This window comes from Mytilus edulis, chromosome 3 (assembly GCF_963676685.1).
Source record: "Mytilus edulis chromosome 3, xbMytEdul2.2, whole genome shotgun sequence".
NCBI classification, from domain to species: Eukaryota; Metazoa; Mollusca; class Bivalvia; order Mytilida; family Mytilidae; genus Mytilus; species Mytilus edulis.
Genome location: NC_092346.1, coordinates 100,237,160 through 100,264,984, shown reverse-complemented (window position 1 = coordinate 100,264,984; position 27,825 = coordinate 100,237,160). Strand labels below are relative to the sequence as shown.

The 27,825-nt window shown below is 31.1% G+C and overlaps 2 protein-coding genes across 2 annotated transcripts in view; one reads left to right on the top strand and one right to left on the bottom strand.

Moving 5' to 3' along the window:
- LOC139517985 (G2/mitotic-specific cyclin-B3-like) overlaps positions 1 to 19,992 on the bottom strand; it is a 32,103-nt gene extending 12,111 nt beyond the window's left edge. Inside the window, exons 1-8 of the mRNA XM_071309571.1 lie at positions 19,746 to 19,992; positions 12,805 to 12,909; positions 10,074 to 10,252; positions 8,560 to 8,653; positions 8,174 to 8,266; positions 7,540 to 7,770; positions 2,912 to 3,067; positions 2,119 to 2,268 (exon numbers count right to left, since the gene is read on the bottom strand). Coding sequence (XP_071165672.1) covers positions 2,119 to 2,268; positions 2,912 to 3,067; positions 7,540 to 7,770; positions 8,174 to 8,266; positions 8,560 to 8,653; positions 10,074 to 10,252; positions 12,805 to 12,909; positions 19,746 to 19,814 — 1,077 coding nt within the window. The 5' untranslated portion in view covers positions 19,815 to 19,992. The remainder of the gene's footprint in view (positions 1 to 2,118; positions 2,269 to 2,911; positions 3,068 to 7,539; positions 7,771 to 8,173; positions 8,267 to 8,559; positions 8,654 to 10,073; positions 10,253 to 12,804; positions 12,910 to 19,745) is intronic.
- Positions 19,993 to 20,069: 77 nt separating this feature from the next.
- LOC139517982 (uncharacterized) overlaps positions 20,070 to 27,825 on the top strand; it is a 35,203-nt gene continuing 27,447 nt past the window's right edge. The window contains exon 1 of the mRNA XM_071309561.1: positions 20,070 to 20,161. Coding sequence (XP_071165662.1) covers positions 20,126 to 20,161 — 36 coding nt within the window. The 5' untranslated portion in view covers positions 20,070 to 20,125. The remainder of the gene's footprint in view (positions 20,162 to 27,825) is intronic.

The window sequence follows — 27,825 nt, the reverse complement described above, 5'->3', positions numbered from 1 at the left end:
CTGTCACGTAAACGGTGAATCAAAATGTATTAATTTTTTCTCGAAAAACTCAATTGTTCCATTAATACTATTCTAACATCAACACAACCCACAGAATAAAAGTTAAAGTTTTAGAACTTATAAAAAAGGATACAAAAAGAAACCAAAGGCCGAATACCAAATTATGGTCCATATGGTATGAGAAAAACAGACCAAAACACAAAAATTTAACTATAACCACTGAACCATGAAAATGAGGTCAAGGTCAGATGACACCTGCCAGTTGGACATGTACACCTTACAGTCCTTCCATACACCGAATATACTAGCCCTATTGCTTATAGTATACGAGATATGGACTTGACCACCAAAACTTAACCTTGTTCACTGATCCATGAAATGAGGTCGATGTCAAGTGAAAACTGTCTGACAGACACGAGGACCTTGCAAGGTACGCACATATCAAATATAGTTATCCTATTACTTATAATAAGAGAGAATTCAACATTACAAAAAATTTGAACTTTTTTTTCAAGTGGTCACTGAACCATGAAAATGAGGTCAAGGACATTGGACATGTGACTGACGGAAACTTCGTAACATGAAGCATCTATATACAAAGTATGAAGCATTCAGGTCTTCCACCTTCTAAAATATAAAGCTTTTAAGAAGTGAGCTAACGCCGCCGCCGGATCACTATCCCTTTGTCGAGCTTTCTGCAACAAAAGTTGCAGGCTCGACAAAAAACATTGAATATCAACAATTTACAAGAGGATGCACTAATAATGCTCATGTTACTTTTTATGGTATTTTTTTTACAAAGATAAACAGTTTCAATGTGTATTGTAAAAACATGCTTGGTGACCCTTTTCTTATTTTATATCATTACGACAAACAACAAATGATGTTTTTTTCTCATTTTTCAAATTTTATTTTGGAAAAATACTTCTGTTGAAATATTCCTGTAGGTTTTAAATTTGTTTGGATGAACTTCAAAATCATTAATTTCAGCAACTAGGTGAGGTGAGAGGGGTAAAAGGGTATCAAAAATGGCAAACATAGGAAAAATTATATTTGGACTGTTTTTACATTTTTTGTTAATTTTGTATGTCATATAAATATCTTGTTGTATGTCATATAAATATTTTGTTGTATGTCATATAAATATCTTGTTGTGTATGTCATATAAATATCTTGTTGTATGTCATATAAATATTTTGTTGTATGTCATATAAATATTTTGTTGTATGTCATATAAATATCTTGTTGTGTGTCATATAAATATTTTGTTGTATGTCATATAAATATTTTGTTGTATGTCATATAAATATTTTGTTGTATGTCATATAAATATCTTGTTGTGTATGTCATATAAATATTTTGTTGTATGTCATATAAATATCTTGTTGTGTATGTCATATAAATATCTTGTTGTATGTCATATAAATATCTTGTTGTGTATGTCATATAAATATCTTGTTGTATGTCATATAAATATTTTGTTGTATGTCATATAAATATTTTGTTGTATGTCATATAAATATCTTGTTGTGTGTCATATAAATATTTTGTTGTATGTCATATAAATATTTTGTTGTATGTCATATAAATATCTTGTTGTGTGTCATATAAATATCTTGTTGTGTATGTCATATAAATATCTTGTTGTGTGTCATATAAATATCTTGTTGTGTATGTCATATAAATATCTTGTTGTATGTCATATAAATATCTTGTTGTGTATGTCATATAAATATTTTGTTGTATGTCATATAAATATCTTGTTGTGTATGTCATATAAATATCTTGTTGTATGTCATATAAATATTTTGTTGTATGTCATATAAATATTTTGTTGTATGTCATATAAATATCTTGTTGTGTGTCATATAAATATTTTGTTGTATGTCATATAAATATTTTGTTGTATGTCATATAAATATCTTGTTGTGTGTCATATAAATATCTTGTTGTGTATGTCATATAAATATCTTGTTGTGTGTCATATAAATATCTTGTTGTGTACCCATTCTCCACTTTTTTTTTGTTAATTTTGTATGTCATATAAATATCTTGTTGTGTACCCATTCTCCACTTATTTTTGTTCATTTTGTATCATATAAATATCTTGTTGTGTACCCATTCTCCACTTTTTTTCATCTTCTGAGCCAGATGTAAACAGGCACAAGCCATCTTGGATTCTCTGTACTTGATAAACTCATACTCCATCAGGGACATTTCTAATATAAATCTTGCAAGGGTAAGGGTTTCCATGGAAGCTCTTGCACACTGAAAATATAAAACATCAAGTTCTGGAATATTACATATTGGGCATTTCTAATAACATTAGTCTGAGATAACCTCTTGTAAAATTTCATACACTGCTTATAAATGAAATACAAGGATCTGGAAATTCTTTAAACACTTTTGGTAATTTTTTCAAACTGTTGAAATTATTCATACTTGATGAAGTTTCTAACCATTTTTCTAGAAACGTTCAAGAATGATTTATTGAATGCAAGTTTAAATTAAAATGTTTTAGCGACCTTTAACTGTAAAATTCTCAGGAATCACCAATGCTACTTTTGATTAACAAAATAAAATCTGTCATTTATGGGATTCTATCAACTTCCCTTAAACTGTCTAGTGTCAATCTCTGATTAATTGAAGAAAATGTAATGTTGTTTATACTGTTTATATAGTTTGTGTAATAGGCTTACATTTCTGGGACTTTTATAGCCGACTGTGGTGGTGGCTATGAAGAAAATGTAATGTTGTTTATACTGTTTATATAGTTTGTGTAATAGGCTTACATTTCTGGGACTTTTATAGCTGACTGTGGTGGTTGCTATGAAGAAAATGTAATGTTGTTTATACTGTTTATATAGTTTTTGTAAAAGGCTTTCATTTTCTGTTTTAATTAATGACAAACCTTTGAGTATCTACGTAGAAATCTGTATGACAAGGGCATGCCAATGTCATATTTTATTGTCTTAAATATGGATATTTCCAGCAAGATGAACTCTCTTCTGTTGTAAGCATCATCACATATGTAAAGGAAATCTTCTATTAATGGAGGACATCGTTCCTATAAAAAAATAACAAAAGCCAATATTACCATGTTTCAAGCATGCACACATAATTTTCTTTCCATATAAGGAATGACTAATAATTTTTTTGTCTATGAAGAAATAACATCATTTTTGATGTTGTTTCAATTAGACAGAAAAAATATTAGTCATTCCTTATAATTTAATTCTAAATTCTATTTTAAAACAAAGAAATCGTGAATAAATGTTGATGACATCACGGTCACATGACAAAATTATGTCCATGAACTGATAGACAAAACACTGTCAGCCAATCAAAAGACTTGTTACATACAAAATCAAATTATTTATAGTATAACTAATCGCCGTATTTGAATATCAAAAATAAGACAACTTCTGACCGAACGCCGCTATGGATTAAACGAGTGCGCAATATCAAAAATAAGACAACTTCTGACAGAACGCCGCTATGGATTAAACGAGTGCGCACTCTATTTATTACCTCTTATTTTTTTTTATTTTTTTTTTTATTGATCTTTTTGGTGTTCAAACTACAGTGCATACATACATTTTTACAATACATAAGTGAATAACATGATATTTTTATGGCATTGTTATACTATTGATATTTTACGAATAAGACATAGTAAAAAATTACAAGTAAATGATGTGAATACTCAGTATATGATACCTCTTAAGGATACTTTGGAATACATTAAATATATATGATCATATCAAAAATAAATTTAATTAAATAACTTCCATAAATCCTCCCCATCTGTCGACAAATGACTCGTATTTGTCTTTAGAAAGATATAAATATTCTAATATCTCCAGCCTTCTTTTCAAAAATTTAAGAAACGCTTGCACTGATATTAACAGTCTGTCTAATTGTGTGTTCTTAGCACAGTTGATGTAATACTTTGCCTGTAGAATACAATAATTTAAAACTATGTTATCAGAATTTAATACACCGAAAATTACACTGTCTTTATTTAAAAATATTTTTACTCCAAATACTAAATACCACCAATTAGAAAATTCTCTCCAAAATCGTTTTATTTCTGTACATTCAAAAAATTTATGTTCTGTAGTTTCTATTCCTTTACAACTGGCACATTCATTGGTTAATGAAAGTTTATATTTTTCAAGAAGATAATTATGTGAGACTATTCTGTGTAACAATTTATATTGGAAAGCTTGTAGTTTGCTTTCTATAGTACATTTAAAAGCTAGTGAATAAATATTTTTCCACTTTTCGTCACTAATTCCTATATTAAAACTTTCTTCCCACCTTTTTTGTGAAATAGGAGAAACACTTCCCCGATCGATAAAAAGTGAATATACATCTTTAGCGAATAATTTACTGATAGGCATTTTTTTATTCTCATGCTCAAAAACGAAACCAAATGAGTTGCTGTTAGGCGACATGTGTTGTTGAAATAACAAATCTTTCCAGTCACGTGGTATAGCAAGTTTAATAGATAGAATGTCTACAAAAGTAACATTCAGGTTATATTTTTTATTAATAGCATCATGAGACAAAAATTCGCCTTTATCATCTACAATATCATTGATGAACCATATGCCTTTCATGTACCAAGATCTGTAAAAAATACTCGTTCTGTCAACTTTGATAAACGGATTGAACCAAATAAATTCTTTTCTAACATGAAATGTATTTAACGGGATGAATATACCCTTGAAACGTTTCCAGGCAGATAACACTTCTATATAAAAAAGAGGTGCTTTTAAATTTAAAAACTCAAATTCACATCTGCTCATAAATAAATCCTCTAAATCAAAAAGGGAGAAAAATGCTTTGGAAACATGTTTCCATTTGGAGTCATGTTCTGACAAAAATCTTTTTACCCACATAATACGAAATGATAACAGTTGTACTTCAAAATTTGGGGCTTTTAGTCCCCCCTCGCTAGGAGACTTTTGAATGACTTCCGATTTAACTTTCGGAGTACCACCATTCCATAAAAAACTATTAATGTCACGTTGTATTTTAATTACATAAGCTCTTGGTACATGTGTAGATGAAATGACATAAATAAGCTTCGATATTGCAAGTGATTTAAGTATTACTATTTTACCGATCAAGGAAAGGTTTCTGATCCTCCACACTTTAATTATTAATTCCATTTTGTCTATGCATGTATCTAAATTAGAACAAACCATTTCTTCAAAAGCGTTAAATTTTAAACCTAAAGTTTTAAAACCATCTGTCCATTTAATAGGAAGGGAACCTTCTTTGTTAAATTTATTTCTTCCAATCCATGTTGCTTCGGTTTTAGAAAAATTGACTTTTAACCTTGAACACTTCTCAAAATCATTAAACGAATCTAATAAAATTTGAGCAGAAAATACATCTTTCAAAAAACAAATGAAATTTTTTAAATGTACATATGTCAGACTTATGTATGTTGAGTACTACAGATCAGTACTTGGTGTCGTTTTGTTGTTGGGATATACAAGTACCTGGCCACGTCCACTCTGTGTTTGTTAGATGTATGTTATTTGTATCCATCTGATGAGTTAAGCCTTTTCAACTGATTTTTTTAGTTTGTTCTCATGTTGTACAGTTACACCAGTCCCAGGTTAGGGGGAGGTTTAAACAAGTTTTCTCCGGTAAGCTCATGATTTTATATTACAGTTTAACAATTCATCTCATTCAGTCAGGGGTACTACTTGTACAAGTTATTTTTATTTACTTGAAGAAGTAAAAAAAATATACATATATGGTCCGAGACCACAAATAATTTGAAGTGCATTTCTTTTAGAACATAAATGAAAATTAAAAAAATCCCACCTGCGCTTTCGGAATGAAATTTTTACAGTGTGATCTACTAATTTTGGGACAAATTATTTGAAAATTATAGAAAACTTCATCGGCTCTAACTCAAAATATGGACAATTTTATGTTTAGGGCGTCTTGAAATCTTTTGACAGCTTCTGAAGTGCTAATTATTAACCTTTTCAGCTGGACCAAATCACTATTTTTCTTTGAAATTCTGGACCCAAATTTGTTTACAGTGTAATTTCAGCCCCCCCCCCCCCCCTTTACTTCCAATTTGAAGCATAAAACATGGAGAAATAAATTTGGAAGGGGTATGAAAAATATTGGCAAGTAACAGTCACCACTAAGAACTATATTCGTGAACAACGAAAATCAAGGGACAACAATTGTGGTCTCGGACCATATAAGTAAATTATAATGTTTGAATAATCACCCCTTAATTTTCTCAATCCCACCAAAATTCTCCAGTTTTAAGATGTAAAATCATGCCTTTAATGATTTTCCCTAGGTTTGCTCATAATTTTTTATTAGAGTTCAATGTTTCATCTCATTAATTCAACAAAGTCCTTGTCCTCTCTCCTTCTCATATAACCTCCTTGTTTATATATATATATATTTTTACTTCTTCAAGTAAATAAAAATTACTTGTACAAGTAGAACCCCTGACTGTCATTAATTCAACAAAGAAATTTATTGTGCTTAGATCTGAAATAATTGCCCCCTTGAGTCTTGTAAATTAGCAGTGTTTTGAAGACAACAAATATATAAATTTTAATTGTCCATGAAATAACAATGAAATAACACTTAAGGAGGCTCGCGGGTGTAAGATTTTCAGAAAAAAATTAAACATTAATTTTTCATTACAAATTTCATTGATTACCTTAAGTAGTTGTTACTTTATCATATAGTACAAAAATAATTCCAAAAAATCAATTCGTGTTGGCCCCAGCGAATTTTTGAAATGTAGTTATCATTGAAAAGCTCCAAATTATCTCCCTTTGGTGCAAAAATGCCATTTTTTGGCATTAAAATTGAAATATCTTTTTTAACTCATCGGTGACCTATATTTTTTATTGTTGTTTTCGAATAAGCTGTACATAAACTAAATAATTGTAAAATTTTAGCGATTTCTGTAATTTAGTTCTTTTTTTATATCGATATTACCGCTATTTCTCCTATTAGTTCAACAGAAAAAAAGGACATTAACAAAAATGTATGCTTCTTTCGAAGGCAGATTGTGAGCGTAAATGAACGGTGACCCCATTTTTTTATTTCATTTTTCCATTAAGTATAAGATAAAGTTCATTTATAGAAAAATATAGAGAAATCCTATATTAAATAAAAAATTTCATTTAGACCCGCGAGCCCCCTTAAATGATTTATAGTTAAAACATGCAAAGTGATGGCAATTTAAATTCTATATGACTATGAGAAAAGAAGTCTGGAGAAGATAATATGACTTTTTTACTTGCTTAAGTAAAAGAATCTGAATGTCTAAGGGAAATAATTAAGCCATTAAATATTCTTAAGCTCTCTGCACAAAATTCAGAAAAAGACAATCTGATGGACAGCAACATTGCTAATTAATTCAAAGTTGGTGGACAATAATATAGATGGAAGTGCATCAAAATGACTGTATAACTGGGATGTATTGAGGGGTTTGAACAACTTAGTATTTAAAGCCTGCTATTTTTTGTTTCTTACATCAAATTTACAAGCTAAGAACAACGATGTTGCTCCTACAAGTTGTAGAAGTTCTTTGGTGACAATCTGTTTTGATAGGTATGTATCCACCAGTTTGACAGCTAGATATAAGGTTTCATGGTTAAGTTCAAAATTCTCCTGGACTTCTACCAACCAATCCACCAAAATAGATCTCATGTTTGTTGTCAGTGTAGGCTGATTGTCCATGTACATAGGAACCATAAACTTAATCTACAAACAATAAGCAAGGTGAACATGAAACAAATTCACATTGGGAGAGAAAATGACTTATTTCTCCACATTTTATGTTCCAAAAGTACAGATCTATGATGTCAATAATTAAACCAAAAGTGTGAGCTGAAAAGTGTGTAGATTTTAATTAACCATATCAGATGCAACTTCATTATCACAGCTGTTATCTCAATCCAGATTACATTTAATAATTAAAATTTAAAATCACAATTCAGTTTTCTCTCTTACAATTTAAACAAGGGGAGATAAAATTGGAACATGATAGAGCAGGAAATTTAACTTCAAATAAATTTATATTGTTTCAAAGTTTTAGGCATGATTATGGTAACATGCAGGACCTTAACATTGCAATACTACTAGAAATGGTATGCGTCTTACATACCTCTCTTTCCTTGTAGTAGTCAAAGATAAATGGAGCATATAATGCCACTTGTGCTATATCTTTTAGGTTTTCTCTGTCAATATTGTCAACACCCTGAAAAAATGAAATTAAAAACATAAAGGTAATCTAAATTGCTCCATGCAACCATGGCAACTCTGAATCATTCAAATACATAAATTTGAGATAAACTGATAGAATTGGAAACGAATGCTGCCAGCCATCCAAGTGGCGACATCAGTAAAATTATTAAGTTTGATCTGACAACAAAGACTTGGATTATGTATACGTATACAAATAACTCATCGACTTTACTTGCTGGATGAGAGGTTACAATATATATTTATCCACATAATTTGTAGAAATATAACATGGATGTGCTAATATACCTCTGGTGTATTTATCTCAGGGTCAGTATCTTCTACAGTAAAGGTCAAGGAATGCTCTTCAATCTCTGTTTCTGACAAGTCTGATGTTGAATTGCTGTAAAAAATGTTCTGTTTTAGTATGTTTTTAATTATTTTGTTCCATAATGAAGTGTAAAGTTTTGATAAAAGTCAAGCACTATGTACTTTGACAAAGGGAATTAATTTGGAATAGCATAATTCATCTACAAATAGATTTTCGTCATGGTCAATACAGTAAGCTGGTAGGTATACGTCTCTTTTGAGAGTGGCTTGAATGTTTTTAAGATTGTTTTGTACTTTTAATTAAAACATGTTGTATATATTGTATTCATGTTTGTATTGTACATGTAGAGAGGTGAGACTATTGATTTGATTTGCCATGGTTTTTGCATCACTATAAGTGTTTTATCTAATGTAATTTAGTATGGTGCAACGCTATGCCCTTTATCTTTTGAAAAGATAACGCCATGTGCCCTTTAGCATTATCTTGTTCGAGTCGCAGTATTTCATGAAGGCAATATTTATCCCTTTCGCAAGACCTGAAGGCGTAGACCACAATCATTCTTAATTTCGGCAAAAAAAGTGTGTTACTTCATTAGAACATGATGAAAGTTGCTTGAAGTAAATTTGTAATCTATTTATTGCATTAAAAACGTCCTATTTCTTTACAAATTGTGTGTCAAACATTGTTTATTTTTGTAAATTTTCTTCGTCTGCCATTGTGTACAAACTAGGAACCAATTCATTTATTAAAGTTGCTCAACTCTGGGACTTTTCTACTAATATCACTATATTATGTACCAGCTTAACTTTGTTTAATTTATACATGTAATATATCTTTGTAATGAGAAACACTGAATATGTGTAACTTTATACTTGTATATTTATGTGCCCTTTTTGTTATAGTCGACGTGCAAAGTGCCTTTTTGTTAAAAAAATCACCATGCCCTTTTCCAGTTCTAGATAAAACACTAACTATGTTTCCCACTCAGCTAGCCAATAAGGAATTATAGTATGATAATTTATGAAACAATTTTTCATTAGACCAAACAAAGTGTTTTAATTTTATTTATTTTTTATTGTTTCATAGCAGAACCTAAACAAGAATGTGTCCCCAGTACACGGATGCCCCATCCGCACTATCATTTTCTATGTTCAGTGGACCGTGAAAATGGGGTTAAATCTCTAATTTGGAATTAAAATTAGAAAGATCATATCATACAGAACATATATACTAAGTTTCAAGTTGATTAGACTTCAACTTCATCAAAAACTACCTCGACCAAAAACTTTAACCTGACATGGGACAGACGGACGAAAGGACGAACGAACGAACAGACGGACGCACAGACCAGAAAACATAATGCCCATAAATGGGGCATAAAAAGAATAAATAACGGTGAATAAAAGTAAGGTTTCATGAATTAACTGTTGAATGACTCTGTGTATTGACTGAATCAGGTAATGACTGCTATTTATATTTCATATATTCATACCTTTCTTGAGAACTTGACACTACAGAACCCTGAGACAGCTGTATAACTTCATCATCCAAGTTTTCTTTCTTGTGTTTCTTTGTCTTTGTCTGTTTAGATTTGTTCACAATCACAGCTTTCACAGGTATTTTTTGTTTTCCTTCTCCCTTCTTCACCAACCCTTTGTTTTCAATTATTGACTGTAAAAGATTGGATAAAAATACATGCATATATTCTACAAAGAAATTTGTTTTGCATGCACACATATAAAAATTACAGTTTTTATCCAACGCATTCATAGGTTTGAACGTAGTTTTCAATTTAGACTCGTATATATAGATATATATACTGTAAACTGAAAACAGTAGATATGGTACAGGGATAGTTTTAAAAGAGACAGAGTGCATACACAGACAAGAAGTAATTAATGGATTTAAAAAGAGCATCATGTGATTTTTATGTTGCACCAAACATTTGTAAGGAATTCCTCTAAAACGTGTGTTAGGCCTAAATTAATATATTGTTTGTTTCCCCAATCCCGACCCTGCCAAGCCAGGTGTGGGTCAGAAGGTAGGGAAATAATTTAATTTTTTCCAAAAAGCTTGAACAACATTGGACCATCCTGCAAGCCTGAAAATCGGAAATGAATAAAATAATATTTGACTTAAATTTGACAATAAAATTTTATGAGTAGCACTGTTTTTGTAGGGTCGGTCAGGATTGGGGTAACAAACAATATTTTATTTTAGGCCTTATGTCTACGATTGCTGAGCACTGTCAGTGTAAAAGTGTAATGATGGCATAAAAAGTCCAATTATCATGCTTTTCATTTTGCTTTTTACTATCAGTAAAATACAGAGTTTAAACCAAAATTCAAACTATTGCTTTAGATGCTTTACAAACTTATCGAAATATCTTTTCAAAACAATTTAATACCAGACTGTCTGTACAGCATGTAAATGTTAAATGTAAAAAACTAATTAGTCCATCCATCAGAAAAATAAAGAAAATGACAATATATAATATTTTAAAAACTTTGCATCACTTGCATTAGACATTATCTCTTTATCATGAAAAGGCTTTTGCTAAAGTTTCATTTAATTCTATTTAGGTTTGACAAAGTATTTGATGTGTAACAAACTTTAACCCAGACTTAACACCTCGCATGACTTGCTTTCTGTTTCTATGAATAACCTCAGACTAAATCTGAATGATAACTAAGTCCATTTATTAGTAAAATATGGAAAAATTGAAAAAAAAGTGATTTTAAATTTGCTCTGGATTTGGTCATAAACAAGCTTCTGTCCAAATTTCATAAGATTCCACAAAGGATTAACAAAGTCATTGATGACCAAAATATTTTAACCGCAGACTGAATCTGAATATCATTGCGAACCAAATGGCAGTTTTCTACTGAGTCCTCTGCTCTTGAACAGGGTGAGGTATTTAAACTTTTCTCTTGTCCTATTGAATAAATACAATACATTGTAGCTTTTGTTCTCTGTGTAGTCTTTTTCACTGGGACCTGTAAATTACTTTTAGGAGAAATATTTTATTCATTGATTCATTTACCTGACCAAAAAGTATCTTTTAGATCTTTTTTGAAATAACTGTATGAACTTGCTTAAACTGCATACAATATTGTTTTTATTCAATATCAATAATATATTTTCAATCTGTTCAATATAAACACTGATTTAATTATAAAAAGTTTATTTCTGACAAAATTTTTAGTATTGTTCCAATGAATTTGCATGTTTTTGTTGTTGTTCATTTATAGAATACATTTATCAAGATCTTTATTTACACAATGATTTTCAAGTTTTTATTTGTCAAACACACAAAAAAAAAGCAAATTTAATAGGTAAAATATTACAAATTTGATCAGAAATTAAATTTTCATTTTTGAATCAGAGTTAATATTGAAACTTAGTATTAAAACTGTTTTCTTGATATTGAATAAATACAACACCACATGCAGTTTTGTAAGTCCTTATTTAGTTTTTGTACAAAATAACATGCATTCTCATCATTAACAGTTAAATTTTTGTTCAGATAAATTATTCAGTGAGTGATCAAGGTGATAGATTTCTCTCGGAAGAAATTTTAAGGTCCCATGGAATAAACTATACAGAGAGCAATAGCTATTGTATTTATTTTATGGGACAAAAGAACTTACAAAAGTTTAAATCGACAGGTAACTTGCAGGTGAATCTATGGAAAAGTATCATAGGGTTCGCAATAACTTTCAAAACAAACAAAGTCCATTTAACTCTAAAACATGGAAAATTAAAATAATTGAAAAAATGAAATAAATTTGCAGGCTCGAGAAATAGGGAAAAGTCAATAACAATTCTTCCTAAAACATGCATTTTGTTTAATATATTTTGCAACACTATCATGTCTATATAAAGATTTATGCAAAGTAAACTGATATCTTTTACTTCAACTTAAAGCTTGGGTTTCACATGCAATAAAAAATATACTTTTGGGTATTATAAAAGAAATCAATGACTACTTTTTCTACAAATGTTAGTTGAGAGAAATGTATAAATGGAGCGCTGTAGAGACGAAAGATGTGTATATGTATGGACTATTTGCTCGACTAAATTTATTGAAAGTTTACACTTTTTAATGTAATATAAAAATAGTGCTGCCCTTAGAAATGTGTGGTATAGCTACAATTTATATATCATATATATATATAGAGATACATTGTAACAGCCCATAAAGAACAATTATCTTTCCATACATTAGTTATATCTCCAAATGCAGGTCTTCTCTTCTGTATGGGATCAGCCATGTTGTCTCCTTGTCTTTTAAATCCACTGATGTGTAATTTAGAATCATGGTGAATCTGAAAGAAAAAGTTAAAAAGTTAGCAGAACAAATTTGATGTAATAAGGACATCAGATTAGATGAGTCAAGATGCAAGTCACTATACATGCTTAAACCTGTCAGGTCATGATCGTATCTCATGAGCTTGTATACACCATTTCTGTTAATGTTGATTTTCCCCACGAGGGATATGGTGTTTGGTATACTACTTAATCATGTCTTCTGAAGTCCGTGTTCTAGCCACAAAGTTTGAACAGGGTGCAGCGCTGGCCCTTTCTTATTGATACCTGTGCTTTTTCCCTCAGACGCCCTGCCGATTTAATTGCGGAAAAAATCAGCAATTTCCGCCTTTGAAATACCAGTAAATTCGTAATTCTTCCATGAACAGAAAGTTCAACTACCTGTGCAAACTGTCAAATTAAGTAACCCATTAAGTGCATGGCCTCTCTTAACAGCTTTGGTGTCAAACACATAGTTAATTAACACCAATTACCTGAGCTTTACATAATTTGTGTACATTAACAAAATGAGTTACTTCCCTTTATTTATCACCTGTTCACAATATATTCCTTAAATTCATGTTTCTTTTCGTAAAAATATAAAATTAATTTAATGCAAATGCATATTAGAATATTAATTTAAATTATTTTTACTTGAATACACTTCAAAAATAAATATTTTGAAAATTATATTTTGCATCTTTACTTTCTGTTACCAGTCAGAGATATAACTCTATAGGGTTGTTACAGGAAAATAACATGCATTTGTTATTGTGGACTAAAAAATCAAAGAACTGTGATAACATATATGTATGTTACATGTTTCAAAGGGATAATACACATCATTAGTTTAGTTAAAATGTATAAAAGTTCTATTGATATTACTTTTTTCTATATGTCTACTTAACTATTTAAAGATATATAACAGTTCATAGTTTGTCAATTTTGCATAGTACAACTATATGTTATTACAGAAAAAATATGCCTGTAATAACTAAAGGGTGTTATCACAGCTTTTCTATATCACTTCAAAGCATTTGCTCAGACATACGTCATGCTTATAATTACAATGTAGTTTAATTCATTGTAAGAAATAATGCCCAGAGCATGCAATGAGGTTCTGGCAAGTTTCTCAGTAATTCCAAAGTGTCTTATTTAATAAGTTACATTCCTTTAATAACTGAGCCTTGTTATCACAGCTAAGTTTATCCCTTAATAGCCTCAACTCATTGATTTACCATGGTCCATCAAAAATGTATTAATAATAAATTTAATTAAAAAATTTGTTGTCAAGACTATGCATTTAGTTTCTGCGCAAAGTCTCAAGAGTTCTCTAGAGCCCACTATAAATGAAATAATTTTACAAATAACAACTTCACTGTGCTTAAACGGCTGTGGGTAACTTAAGTTACCCACAGCCCAAGATGGCGGACTCTAAACTCGTTGATCTTTAATTCATACAAAATGTACCTTTTGCGACGTTTTTCATGCAGAATGTAAATATTTATAGGATTATTGAATAAAGAAATGACTAACAATTACCATAAATTTGTTAATATAGAGTTCACTAAAGCGCAAGGTCAACTTTAAAAAATGCATAAGATGTCCGTAACTTTTTGATCGAAACTAAGCAGACTGTCCGTAACTTTATTTTTAGATGTGGGTAACTTTTGATTTAAAATTTAAGAATTATAATTTCAACAATTAGAAGACAATTAACATCATATTTGTAACCTTCGCGGCCGTTTATACTACTCATTCACCACCAAATGTGATTCTATTAACGCATCATACTTACACCACAGACGTTTTATGTGGGGTTTTTGGTACTCCATCCTGGTTATAGTTTGAACTTTTATTTACTGATGTGCGTCTTATCGACGTTTTTCGCTTGTCAGACCAAGGCTTTTCCATACTCTTTAATGTTTTGAGTTTAATTATATGTTTGCGGTTTACCTTCACCTCTGTTTCTTTCTATGTGTATTTTGATGAATACTCTTTGACGCGGCTCGGTATTTATACATCCCACCAGTTAGATATAGTGTTATGATTTTTTGAATATGTTTCCTAGTATATTTTTTTCTCTCTGTGTATGTTATCAGGGGTTGTTAGACTATTAAATTACCCTGCTGTCCTACGTAGTTATTGATATTTTTATATACTATGTCGAATTGTTACACTATGTTGACTGCTCTTTTCCTTTTATTGTCACTGACTTTTACCTATTGTGTCTTTTAGTTTTATTCAGTTTAATGAGATTTAATGCAACTTGCATACAAATGAAATATGCAGCTAGCTGTAAAACTAGGTTTATTCATTTATACAAAATGTCCTTTTTTAAAGTTTTCCCATTTACTGTAAATCTTGGCCAGGGTGCCGCAATATCACCGTGCGCAACGTCCCAGTGTGTCCAGATTGACACCCCTTTTATTTTACTGTCAATGCTGATGGGATTTGTTTTTGTGGGGATAAGAGAAAGGTGTTTTTGGCTTTTTCAAAAAGACGGAAAAAGTTTGTGCACTTAAGTCTCGTATAGTCTATTCACTGCATGCCTGGGCAATTTGGGTTCCCCTCCAAAATCCCGGATTCACGCTACCCTTGTCGTTGCTGGCAGAAAATCAGTAAGTGTATACATGCTACATGTATGTGTAGTCTACTTGTTCAAAAATAAAAACGAACAATGATGTTTCAACAGTTTATCTGCTATGATCGGAAACAACCCTCCGAACTAGGCGATTCGGGTACCCCGACGTTATACAAAATGAGACCCGAGTTTTGCGGATTTATCGTGATTTTTTTCATATTTTTCCAAATTTTGTCTTCCATCGATACAATGAATTATATCATACTAGACATCTACTTCGTTTTGTGAATATGTATTCGATGCAATCTCTATCATCAGTTTAAACATTACATCCGCGTATGTCGATTCTTTGAAAGTTACGGACATCTCTATTGGTACAGTACTACCTGTGACTTTATCTTATTAATGGTGGCCATAAAAAATATGTTCACCATGGTGGCCCTATATGTTCATCATCATACCCCCTGTTGCTTTTTTAATACACAAGGTATTACTCAAAAACTAGTCAAGGATAAAGGGAAATCTTGAATGCATTGAAGTGTTAAAATTATATAACTTACAGGTCAGGTGTCTCAGGTAAAATATACATGTATGTGTTTGTCAAATTTAATAACTGTGATTATTAGAAATTCAAAAATAAAATGAAACAATAAAACTAGTTGAACAAACAGCTTAATTAAAAAATAATTGTCTCCTGACTATTAGTTTTGATATTATACCTTTTAAATAATTTTTGATCAATTTAAGTTATTTTTTATATTAAGTCTATTTTTTGGTAGTGAAGAATAAATGAATCTCATTTTCAAATTTATATACTGCAAACATTTACAATGCCTGCCTTTTTCTATTGACAAGGTGTTTCTCAAATTAATTTTCTAAAATCAAAATGGTTTATTATTGTAGACTGATCTTAACATATGATTAATATTGTCTTTAGGACTTACGCTAAATAAAATTTACACAATTCATTATTTCTTTATTGAATAAAATATTTATAAGTATTAGAAATATTCAGTACAGCAAAATTTGATAATATTTTTATTGTCATATGATATTTTAAACATGATCCATGTTTTAGAGGTTAAGCATTTCTTTTACTTTTTGTTCTTGGGTTAGAGACATTTTTTAATGAGAAGGTAAATAATTTTCAAATAGATTTATATCTCAAAGTTGTTTTGTTAATTTTACAATCAAGGAATAGGTGTTCTTCATTGACCTTCAAGAGGCACAGTTTACACATTCTATCCTTTCTAGGAATTTTATATTGTCCACTATTTTCTATTTCTAAATTATGACCAAAAATTCTCTACCTTAATTGACACAATCAAGTTAACTTTAATACAGTTTTTATCATAAGTTATTATTTTTAGATTTTTCTTTAAATTCATTTTTTATTAAGGACTTTAAAAGTCTTAATTCATTCAAGTCACTGCAATTATTAACTTTATCTAAAAGGCCTAGGTTGATTGAAATATTCTTTGTAAATGTATACCAAGAATATGCATCATGCCAGTCCAGCACTATCGACAATATAATACACTGAAAAAAAAATGATTTAATTAATAGACCATTAAAGTGTCACCATCTTTAGAAGCTCACTTTATTTTTTTCTGGAGAGTCCGACAAATTTTGAAAGAAATTAACCAAACTGAAGATAACATATTTAATAAATTTCAAGACAATTTCTTTAAATAATTTCTTTTCATAAGATTCACTTGATTCAGATATATAAGAACATTTTTCATTATGATTAGCATTTTTAATGAACATTTATCAAAATTTTATGATAACTAGGTGGACATTTGGAAAATAAGTCTTTTCGGTGATTGTTTGTGCACAACTCTTGTTTTGAGATTTGAAGAAAATTTAGATAAACAAAATTAGTGTTTTCCTAAACCATATAATGGTACTTGTAGTTTTCCTGAATAATATTAGATGTTATCAAAATCTATTGTAAAAGGATTGATATTGAATCATCTTATTTTGTTAAGAAACCAAATTGTTTAATTACTTTCATTTTTTTTATTTAAAATATCACTTGCATGATTATTAGTTATTATTAATAGTAATAACTCATTTAATAATGTTAACAAACAATTGAATACAATGTACATCATGTACATTTATATAAACCTTTTATTTAAAAAACAATTATTAAAAGTCTGTTTATCATGTTTATTTCAAATGCTAGTCAATAACTTTGGCTTTGACTTTTGGACATTTCGACTCAAGATTCTTACTAAGAAGAAATTAAAAGAATAAGAAACAAAACAAACAAAAATGAAAAAAAAAACAATTAAAAATAAAAAATTTAAATAACATTAAAGACAAAAAATAATAATAAATTAACAGAGTAAAACAATACTTTATTCTACATTTTCAAAAAAAGGTGAAATGTCAATTTTAAAAGAAACCCAAGTTACCTGTACAGGTAAATTTTAATGAAACATACCAGCTGAAAACTTCAACCCTGATTGATTTTAACAGGTAACATAATTAGATAAAAAATCTGCCCATGATTTATGACCCCCAATAAATGGCCAACATCTCAAGATTGAATACCCCAATAAATGTTCACCATTGGATGTTGACCATGCAAGAGGGTGGACATAACTAAGAGGAAGTCACAGGCTGTACTGTATGATGAAAAAAGTTACGGACAAGTTGTTTTGAAGTTACGGACAGCCTAAGTGTTTTTTAAAATCGTGCCGTGATCGTTTATTTTGTAGAATTTAATCACCTTTCCAGTTTAGGCGTTTCCCTAAACGATTAATACAACTTTTAAATTCAGTTGTTTAATTGATGCATTCGTGGTATTGTTATTCTATAGAAGAAAAGTATCTAACCGACGCAAGGCGGCTCCATCTTTGGCTGTGGGTAACTTAAGTTACCCACAGCCGTTTAAGCACAGTGAACTTGTTATTAACAAGCATATGTTATTACAGATTTAGAAAATTTAAGGTGAAAGTATCTGTAATAACACACGCAAGTTATTTCCTGGAATAACCCTATAGAGTTATATCTCTGACTGGTAACTGATCTATCAAAAGCAATGAAGTACAAAAAATGCAAAATATCTGTTTAATTTCTTTATCCAACCGTGCGAGGGCTGTGTAGCCAGTCAAGGTCGTTAAACACTTCCATATATATTTAAATTCTTGGTGAGCTGGTATTGTAACAGCAACTAGAAAAAAAAACAAAAAAAAACCAGCAACTATATAATAGACCTTATCGCTAATCCCGGCTGACCCGGCCGCTTGAACTTTTGACGCAAACAACAATCACTTTTCCATTGTGACGTCAAATACTTTGTGTTATGACGTCAAAATTTGAAGGGAACCTGTGTGATATCCAGCAATGGCGGACAAATAGCGATAAGGTGTATATGAAGGAAACAGCTTCCTAAAAGGGTCTCAGCATCATGACCATAGATTTATGAAGTCAATCATATAAAATTGTGCCAAAAGTGTTTAAAGGGGGTCTCATTGGGGGGGGTTCCGATCATGGATCCCGCTTACTGTTTTGTAGGTTTCCTGTATCCCGCTTACACTATGTACGTAAGCAATTCTCATTTTTTGTCATTTCCCGTTGTCACGACACAAAAATTTGACTAACACGTGTCATGCTTACAAGAAATCGACAATCCTGCGTCACGCTTAGACCCTAATGAGACCCACTATAAATATATTACTCCATTTCAACTGAAAATTGAATTTACAAGAATGCATAATAAAAGTTATGTGGTAATAAATTATGAGGCTTAAATAATTGCCTTTTTTTCAGTGATATAAATTTACAAGTAAAATTGCCCTTTTTCTGACTAGAACCCTGACCTTTTCAAATCCTGGCTAGAACACTGTAAGAATATAGATTTAAATTGGTCGTATAAAATTTCAGCCTCTTGAATTTGAGAGCTTTCGATTTGTCAGTGAGGCTTTATAAACTTCGACTGGCTTAGTAAAAATAACTTCAGTCTGGAAGTTGAATGTCTATTTAAAAAAAAATTGGGACGTCTTTCGATGGCGCAAAACAAAACAAAAAGCATTTCAAGACATCATAATTATTAGCAATTCGACTGACTACGACGATAAAACCCCAGGAGCCTGAGGCTTAGGATCGAGGACGAGGGGAGAGTGTTCCACGAGTTGCATAAAATTTGAACAGGAAAACTTTTGTTTTGTTCGACATGAAAGGAATATCAGTTTTTAATCCAACTCCTCTTTGAAATATTCCTGCCTATGGGATAGTTACCAATATGCAGAAGAAGTTTACCTGAGAAACAGCTGCTTTTGATTTTTTTACTTCAAAGACTGTTTGGTGCTTCTGTTTCCTCGTATTCATTTTTCTGTTTACAATTTCTTGACAAAACAATCACAGAACGTATATGTCAGCAGTCTAAGATTAATTACTGATAAAATTTCATAATACTGCACTCTTTTGGTTTTAACTCAATATTTTTGTTCGTGTTGTAAACAAATCGGACATCAATCTTTGAAATTTGTATATTGTGTATCTTCGTTTCATTGGATAAATCAAATATTCACAAACCAATCAAAATGCTTATCTTGCGTCACTAATGGCCAAGAACAATAACTCCACACTTCCGGTAAGAAAAAATGAAATTACCGCGGGAGTGAGAATCGATCATAAAAATGTCAGCACTGCCAAAATACAGATACTTGTATTTAGTAAGGTTTAAGAAAATGAGTTTCCAGTAACCTCGACATAGTTGTGTCACGCAGGCAATATTTCCAAAATTAAAGATTTAAATTGGGACTATAAATACTAGTCAAGAAAAAAACAAGACAACTCGCCCCATATGTTTTGTTAACCAACTCGACCCAATAATAATCACGATACTTTTTAAAAAAAATCAAGCATACAAATTTAACAATACACAAAATAATAACATACTTAAAAAATAGAGCAGTAGGTGAGTGTACTTTAACAGCAGTAGTGCAAATAATTATGATGTCTTGAAACAATTTGGAAGTTGAAAGGTTGCTTTAATTGACGCCATAACCTTAAATTTGCATGAAGGCGTCAAAGCAAACAACTAAAAAAGCCTTTCATGACTCAATATTATAATTCATATTTTTATACAACTGCAAAAAAAAAAAAAAAAATTGGTAGTGTTTTGGTATCACATCGGCGTCATTGTCGCCCGTGTCATTGTCAGCGCGGCAGCGGAGGCGTTCGAAGACAGATGGTTGTGTAAAAGTATTTCAAGAGCTTTGAAATTGTACCACAATGTTTAATACCATTAGTAGAAGGTTGGGATTTATTTTAAGGGTTATGCCAGGGCAAACAGTCTAGGAATTAAGGACCAAAAAGGGTCAAAACAAGCATTTTTCTAGTTTCAGGACAATAATTTGTGTGTAACTGTATGAATCTCTCTGACCATAGGTGGATCCAGGGGCCCCCCTTTGGCAGGAAAAATTTGGTTGATTATATAGGGAATCACTGAAGCATGACTGGACTTTTTATCAGGAATTGGCTTGAAACAGTTTTAAAATTTTAAAACTTTTAATTATAACAAACCATTGTTTATTAGTTTATTACCCATCAATCATTATGTCTATAAGAGTCATTTGAATTTTTATTAGAAGTGAATATACATTTTGCAATCAAGAAAGAATCCACATTTCAATAAAATAAGTTTTTTAATTTGTTTACGCTGAAAAAGTACATTTTTAATGCCCTATGTCGAAAAATACTTTAAAAATTGATCAAAAGGCACTCTTCAACTTTTAATCTTCAATGTCATATAACCTCTGTTTCAACTTACAAAATGCCTCAAAACAACATTTTTAGATTATTTTTGTTGACACTTTAAAATTCTTAGCTGTTGGTCTAGATTGTATGTCTTGCAAGGAATAGTTGGTAACATTTACTAGAAGAATTTTTGATTTGCAATTTTTTGCTTTTTTTTTTTAAACATGTTCAGAACAGGCAACATTATTTGGATAAGATATAAACTGCAGTTTAAATAAATTTGTGAGAAAAATTAAAGACCATAATATTTAATTTGAGCTCATTTTATCCTACATGTAATATTTGAAAATATAAAAAAGAAGATGTGGTATGATTGCCAATGAGACAACTATCCACAAAAGACCAAAATGACACAGACATTAACAACTATAGGTCACCGTACGGCCTTCAACAATGAGCAAATCCCATACCGCATAGTCAGCTATAAAAGGCCCCGATAAGACAATGTAAAACAATTCAAACGAGAAAACTAACGGCCTTATTTATGTAAAAAAATGAACGAAAAACAAATAGGTAACACATAAACAAACAACAACCACTGAAAAAGCATGTTTCCTTCAATAGACCTGCTATTAATGCAATTTTCAGCAATAGTGCTTTATTAATGTTCATTTTTCCCCACCATACCTAATATGAAATTATTCAAACTACTCTTCTAATCTTTCCATGAGTGATTTCCATCACTTTGATTTTCATAGTACATGTATTTTGTTAGTGTATATCTTACAGTAAATAGGTGAAATTAGGAATTACACGTAATTACTAAACATTTCAGTAAATACCTGTAATTACTAGCCAATTTAGGAATTACATGTATTTACTAGTTGTTTCAGTGATTAATTGTATTCACTGATTTCCTTTGTCATTTTTACAGCTATTTACTAACTTGATATTTTTGTTTTAAAATTGAAGATATAATCCAAGATACAAATAAGAAAGTAAAAGGGTAGGTATTATAGGGCTGACTTAATTAAGGATTAATGAATATAAGGCACACCTTTAGTGGTTGTGAATTGAAACTGAAAAATGGTTGTTTTAAAAGTATTGAAACTCCCTTAATATCATTTGCAGCATGCAAGACAATCATCGGATATCAAACCAAAATTGAGATATACATTTGTGAGAAGTTTATAGGCAACTTTGTCAGCTCTTTTTGATGATAAATATTTGATAATGCCAAATTTGGTTGAATAATTCTTAAAATGTCATAATTTCTTTATATTGCAATCTCCATCAGGCATACTCTGCTTACTTTATTTGCTTTATATTTTATATTAATCAATTAAATCAAAATCAATCATATTATGTCCTTTTTAACCTATTTTTAATTTACTTTACATTATGTTTGAAAATTATATTGTAATTGTTCTGCTCATTTTGGGCTCCGTGATTGGCAAATCAAATATTTGTTGTTTGTTGTTGTTGTTGCATGTAAACTTGCCCAATGACATAAATCAAATTCCTTTTACAAAATAGTTTTATTTACAACTTCTTTTGTCAAACTGTTGTGATAAAGCTGACATTCTTCACAAACAAATTTATACAATTTGACGGTGTTAAGAGTCACATTTCATATTTTTGTGTTTCTCTTTTTTTTTTAGTTTTTCAAGACTCCCAAACTCCAGCTTATAAACCTGCAACAACATTTTATTATCGTTTTTATCTGTATAAGAATGATCTTTTGTGGATTGAATAAGCCATTTCTTATTTTATTTTCCTTCAATATTGTCATTATGATTGTTTCTTTTTGTCGAGCCTGCAACCTTTGTCGCAAAAGCGAGACACAGCAAACCATTCTGTCGTCAGCATCATCCATAAGTATTCACTATGTGGTTAAAGGTCTTTAAATTTTGATAACTTTCTTAAATTATCCTGGATTTCTACCAAACGTGAACAGAAGGTTGACTATAATTTTGAGATAATTTTTAAGAAGTAAATTTTGTGAAAATAAAATCAAGTTTTTCCATATTTTACTTATAAATGGACTTATAAGCCAGTTAACATTACATTCACATTGTGGTTAAAGTTTTTAAAATTTTGATAACTTTCTCAGAATATGCTGGATTTCTACCAAACTTGGACAGAAGCTTGTTTATGATCAGAAGGTAATATCCAGAAGTAAAGTTTGTAAAAAAAATCCCTTTTCGTATATTCTTTATAAATGGACTTGGTTTTTTTCCCCAGTTACATTACATACACTCTGCGGTTAAAGTTTTTTTTTAAAACAATTATTAGATTTCATAAACCATCCTGGATTTTAACCAAATTTGGACAGAAGCTTCTTACAGCACTTGTCAAAAGATTTGATATTTTTCCCCATTTTTAGCTCACCTGGCCCAAAAGGCCAAGTGAGCTTTTCCCATCACTTTGCGACCGGCGTCGTCCGTCGTCGTTAACTTTTACAAAAATCTTCTCCTCTGAAACTATTGGGCCAAATTAAACCAAACTTGTGGCCAGTGACCCGGCCAACCAACCAAGATGGCTGCCATGGCTAAAAATAGAACATAGTGTTAAAATGCCGTTTTTGGCTTATAACTCAAAAACCAAAGCATTTAGAGCAAATCTGACAGGTTGAAATTGTTTATCAGGTCAAGATCTATCTGCCCTTAAATTTTCAGATGAATCGGACAACCCATTGATGGGTTGCTGCCCCTGAATTGGTAATTTTATGGAAAAAAATCATCAACCGTGTTTCTCTGCTTATTTTAGTAAAATAGAACCAGATTGACTGCTAAAAGTGCATTATAATTTCACTATATAATCTTCATTAATGATTTAACAAACAAAAAAATCATATTTAATTTATATATATATTTCATTGCTAATGCTCTTATAACAAAAAAGGTACATTTTAGGCTGATCACTTTTTAAGAGTACTCACGGATCTTCTATAGCTAGAATTACCATAACTTTTGATCAGCTTACCATATTACAACATTGTTTTAACAGTTAGTAAATAGGTGTAAAAATTCAATTTAAAATTAGTAATTACTGGTAATAACTGGGCCGTTTCAGGAATTACTAAATACATCAGGGATTACACGTAATTCCTAAATTTTAGTAATTACATGTAATTCCTACAAATGTAATTTCACCTATTTACTGTAACATATACATCAAATACCGGTTTTATGACGTCATATTATAATTATTTGTACTAGTGATTGTAGGGCCCCATGTGAGCTGTGGTGTAGTGGGTAGTGCATCAGACTACTAACACAAATAGGTTCCTGGTTCAATTCACATTCCGAGATGAAAATTTCAGGGACTGAATTGGGGGTTCTGATCCCGGATCCTTACTGTTTTGTAAGATTCCTGTATCCTGCTTACTCTATGAACGTAAGCAATTCTCATTTTAAGCTCACCTGGCGTACATTGTCCGTTCTTGTCCGTCCTCGTCTGTCGTCGTTAACTTTTACAAAAATCGTCTCCTCTGAAACTACTGGGCCAAATTTAACCAAACATGGCCAAAATCATTATTAGGGTATCTTGTCTAAAAATTGTGTCCGATGACCTGGTCAACCAACCAAGATGGCAGCCATGGCTAAAAATAGAACATAGGGGTAAAATGCAGTTTTTGGCTTGTAATTCAAAAACCAAAGCATTTAGAGCAAATCTGACATGGGTAAAATTGTTTATCAGGTCAAGATCTATCTACCCTGAAATTTTCAGATGAATCGGACAACCTGTTGTTGGGTTGCTGCCCCTGAATTGGTAATTTTAAGGAAATTTTGCCGTTTTTTGTCGAGCCTGCAACTTTTGTTGCAGAAAGCTCGACATAGGGATAGTGATCTGGCGGCGGCGGTGTTAGCTAACTTCTTAAAAGCTTTATATTTTAGAAAGTGGAAGACCTGGATGCTTCATACTTTGTATATAGATGCCTCATGTTACGAAGTTTCCGTCAGTCACGTGTCCAATGTCCTTGCCCTCATTTTCATGGTTCAGTGACCACTTGAAAAAAAAATTCAGATTTTTTGTAATGTTGAATTCTCTCTTATTATAAGTAATAGGATAACTATATTTGATATGTGCGTACCTTGAAAGGTCCTCATGTCTGTCAGACAGTTTTCACTTGACCTCGACCTCATTTCATGGATCAGTGAACAAGGTTAAGTTTTGGTGGTCAAGTCCATATCTCAGATACTACAAGCAATAGGGTTAGTATATTCAGTGTATTGAAGGATTGTAAGGTGTACATGTCCAACTGGCAGGTGTCATCTGACCTTGACCTCATTTTCATGGTTCAGTGGTTATAGTTAAATTTTGTGTTTTGGTCTGTTTTTCTCATACTATATGCAATAGGTCTACTATATTTGTTGTATGGAATGATTGTAAGGTGAACCTATCTAGCGGGCATATGTCATGTGATCTTGACCTCATTTTCATGGTTCAGTGGTCAAAGTTAAGTTTTTGAGTTTTGGTCTTTTTATCTAATACTACATGTATATGCCATAGGTCATCTATATTTGGTGTATGGAAATATTTTATGATCTTTATGTCAGTCGAGCAGGTTTTATTTAACCGTGACCTCATTTTCACGGTTCATTGCACAGTGTAAAGTTTTTGTGTTTTGGTCTATTTTTCTTAAACTATAAGTAATAGGTCAACTATATATGTTGTATAGAAGCATTGTTAGCTGTACATGTCTGCCTGGCATGGTTCATCTGACCTTGACCTCATTTTCAAGGTTCATTGGTCTTTGTTTAGTTATCTTGGTTAATGTTAAGTTTATGTGACAGTTGTATTAAAGCTTAGCTTTATACTTAGGACTATCAACATAATATCAGTGATAAGTAAAGAAGGCGAGACATTTCAGCGTGTGCACTCTTGTGGTTATAATCTTGAATATTATTATAGATAGAGATAAACTTTTAACAGCAAAAATGTTCAGCAAAGTAAGATTTACAAATAAGTAAACAGGACCAAAAGGGTCAGTTGACCCCTTAAGGGAGTTATTGCCCTTTATAGTCAATTTTTAACAATTTTCATTAATATGGTTAATTTTTGTAAATTTTTACAAAATAATTTCCACGGTTACTAATGGGCAAAGTTCATTATAGACAGAGATAATTGTAAGTAGCAAGAACGTTCAGTAAAGTAAGAACTTCAAACACATCACCATCACCAAAGCACAATTTTGTCATGAATCCATCTGTGTCCTTTGTTTAATATACACATAGACCAAGGTGAGCAACACTTGCTCTTAAGAGCCTCTAGTGGGTCAAGTAGGATAAACGGTACTGTAGTTCCTTCGGAAGAACAGAGTAATAAATTGGTTTAACTTTAGAAGTAAATCGGTTTATATGAACATAAATTGACAGGTCGACAGGTTGACACTTTAATGGTTGACAAGTTTAAAAGTTGACAGGTTGACAAGTGTTAAGGTCGACAGGTTGACAAGTGTTACGGTCGACAGGTTGACAGTTTGATAAGTGTTAAGGTCGACAGGTTGACAAATGTTAAGGTCGACAAGTTGACAGGTTGACAAATGTTAAGGTCGACAGGTAGACAGGTTGAAGTGTTTAATCTTACAATTAAACAAGTAAATAAGAGTACATCATCAATTAAATAAAATAAAATTAACTTCAGTTTTTAATCTTTTTTATAAGTATTGACTTGTAACTTTTATATCTGTTCGCTGTCAATCTGTTTACAATTTGTACATTTTACATTTCTCAAAATGATATTGTCAACCTGTGGACTTGTCGATGTGTCTACCAGTCACTAATAATACTATTTTACACTTTATAAATGCTCTGAAGTTGTCAATCTGTCATTTTGTCAACTTGTCAACCTGTCGACATGTCAACCATAACTTACTTGTTATTATATTAAAATTATCAACTAATCAATCTGTCAACCTGTCGACTTGTCAATCTGTCAACCATAACATTTTTAGCTCACCTGGCCTAAAAGGCCATGTGAGCTTTTCTCATCACTTGGCGTCTGTCGTCGTCGTCGTCTGTCGTCGTTAACAATTTTTCAAACATCTTCTCCTCTGAAACTACTGAATGGATTTGAATGAAACTTAAAATGATGGTTCCTTAGATTATCCTGCACTAAGTGTGTGCTTCGATTTTTGATCCATCGAAAAAAACATGGCCGCCGTTACTTAAAATAGAACATAGGGGTCAAATGCAGTTTTTGGCTTATATCTCAAAAACGGAAGCATTTAGAGCAAATCTGACATGGGGTTAAAATGTTCATTAGGTCAAGATCTATCAGCCCAGAAATTTTCAGACGAATCAAACAAACCATTGTTGGGTTGCTGCCACTTAATTGGTAATTTTAAGGAAATTTTGCAGTTTTTGGTCATTATCTTGAATATTATTATAGATGAAGATAAACTGTAAACAGCAAAAATGATCAGCAAAGTAAGATCTACAAATAGGTTAATATGACCAAAATTGTCAATTGACCCCTTAAGGGGTAAATGTCCTTTAATGACAATTTTTCACAATTTGTTCATCATATTTGCTAACTTTAAAAAATCTTCTCCTCTGAAACTACTGAATGGATTTGGATGAAACTTAGCATGATAGTTCCTTAGATTATCCTGCACAAAGTGTGTGCTTCG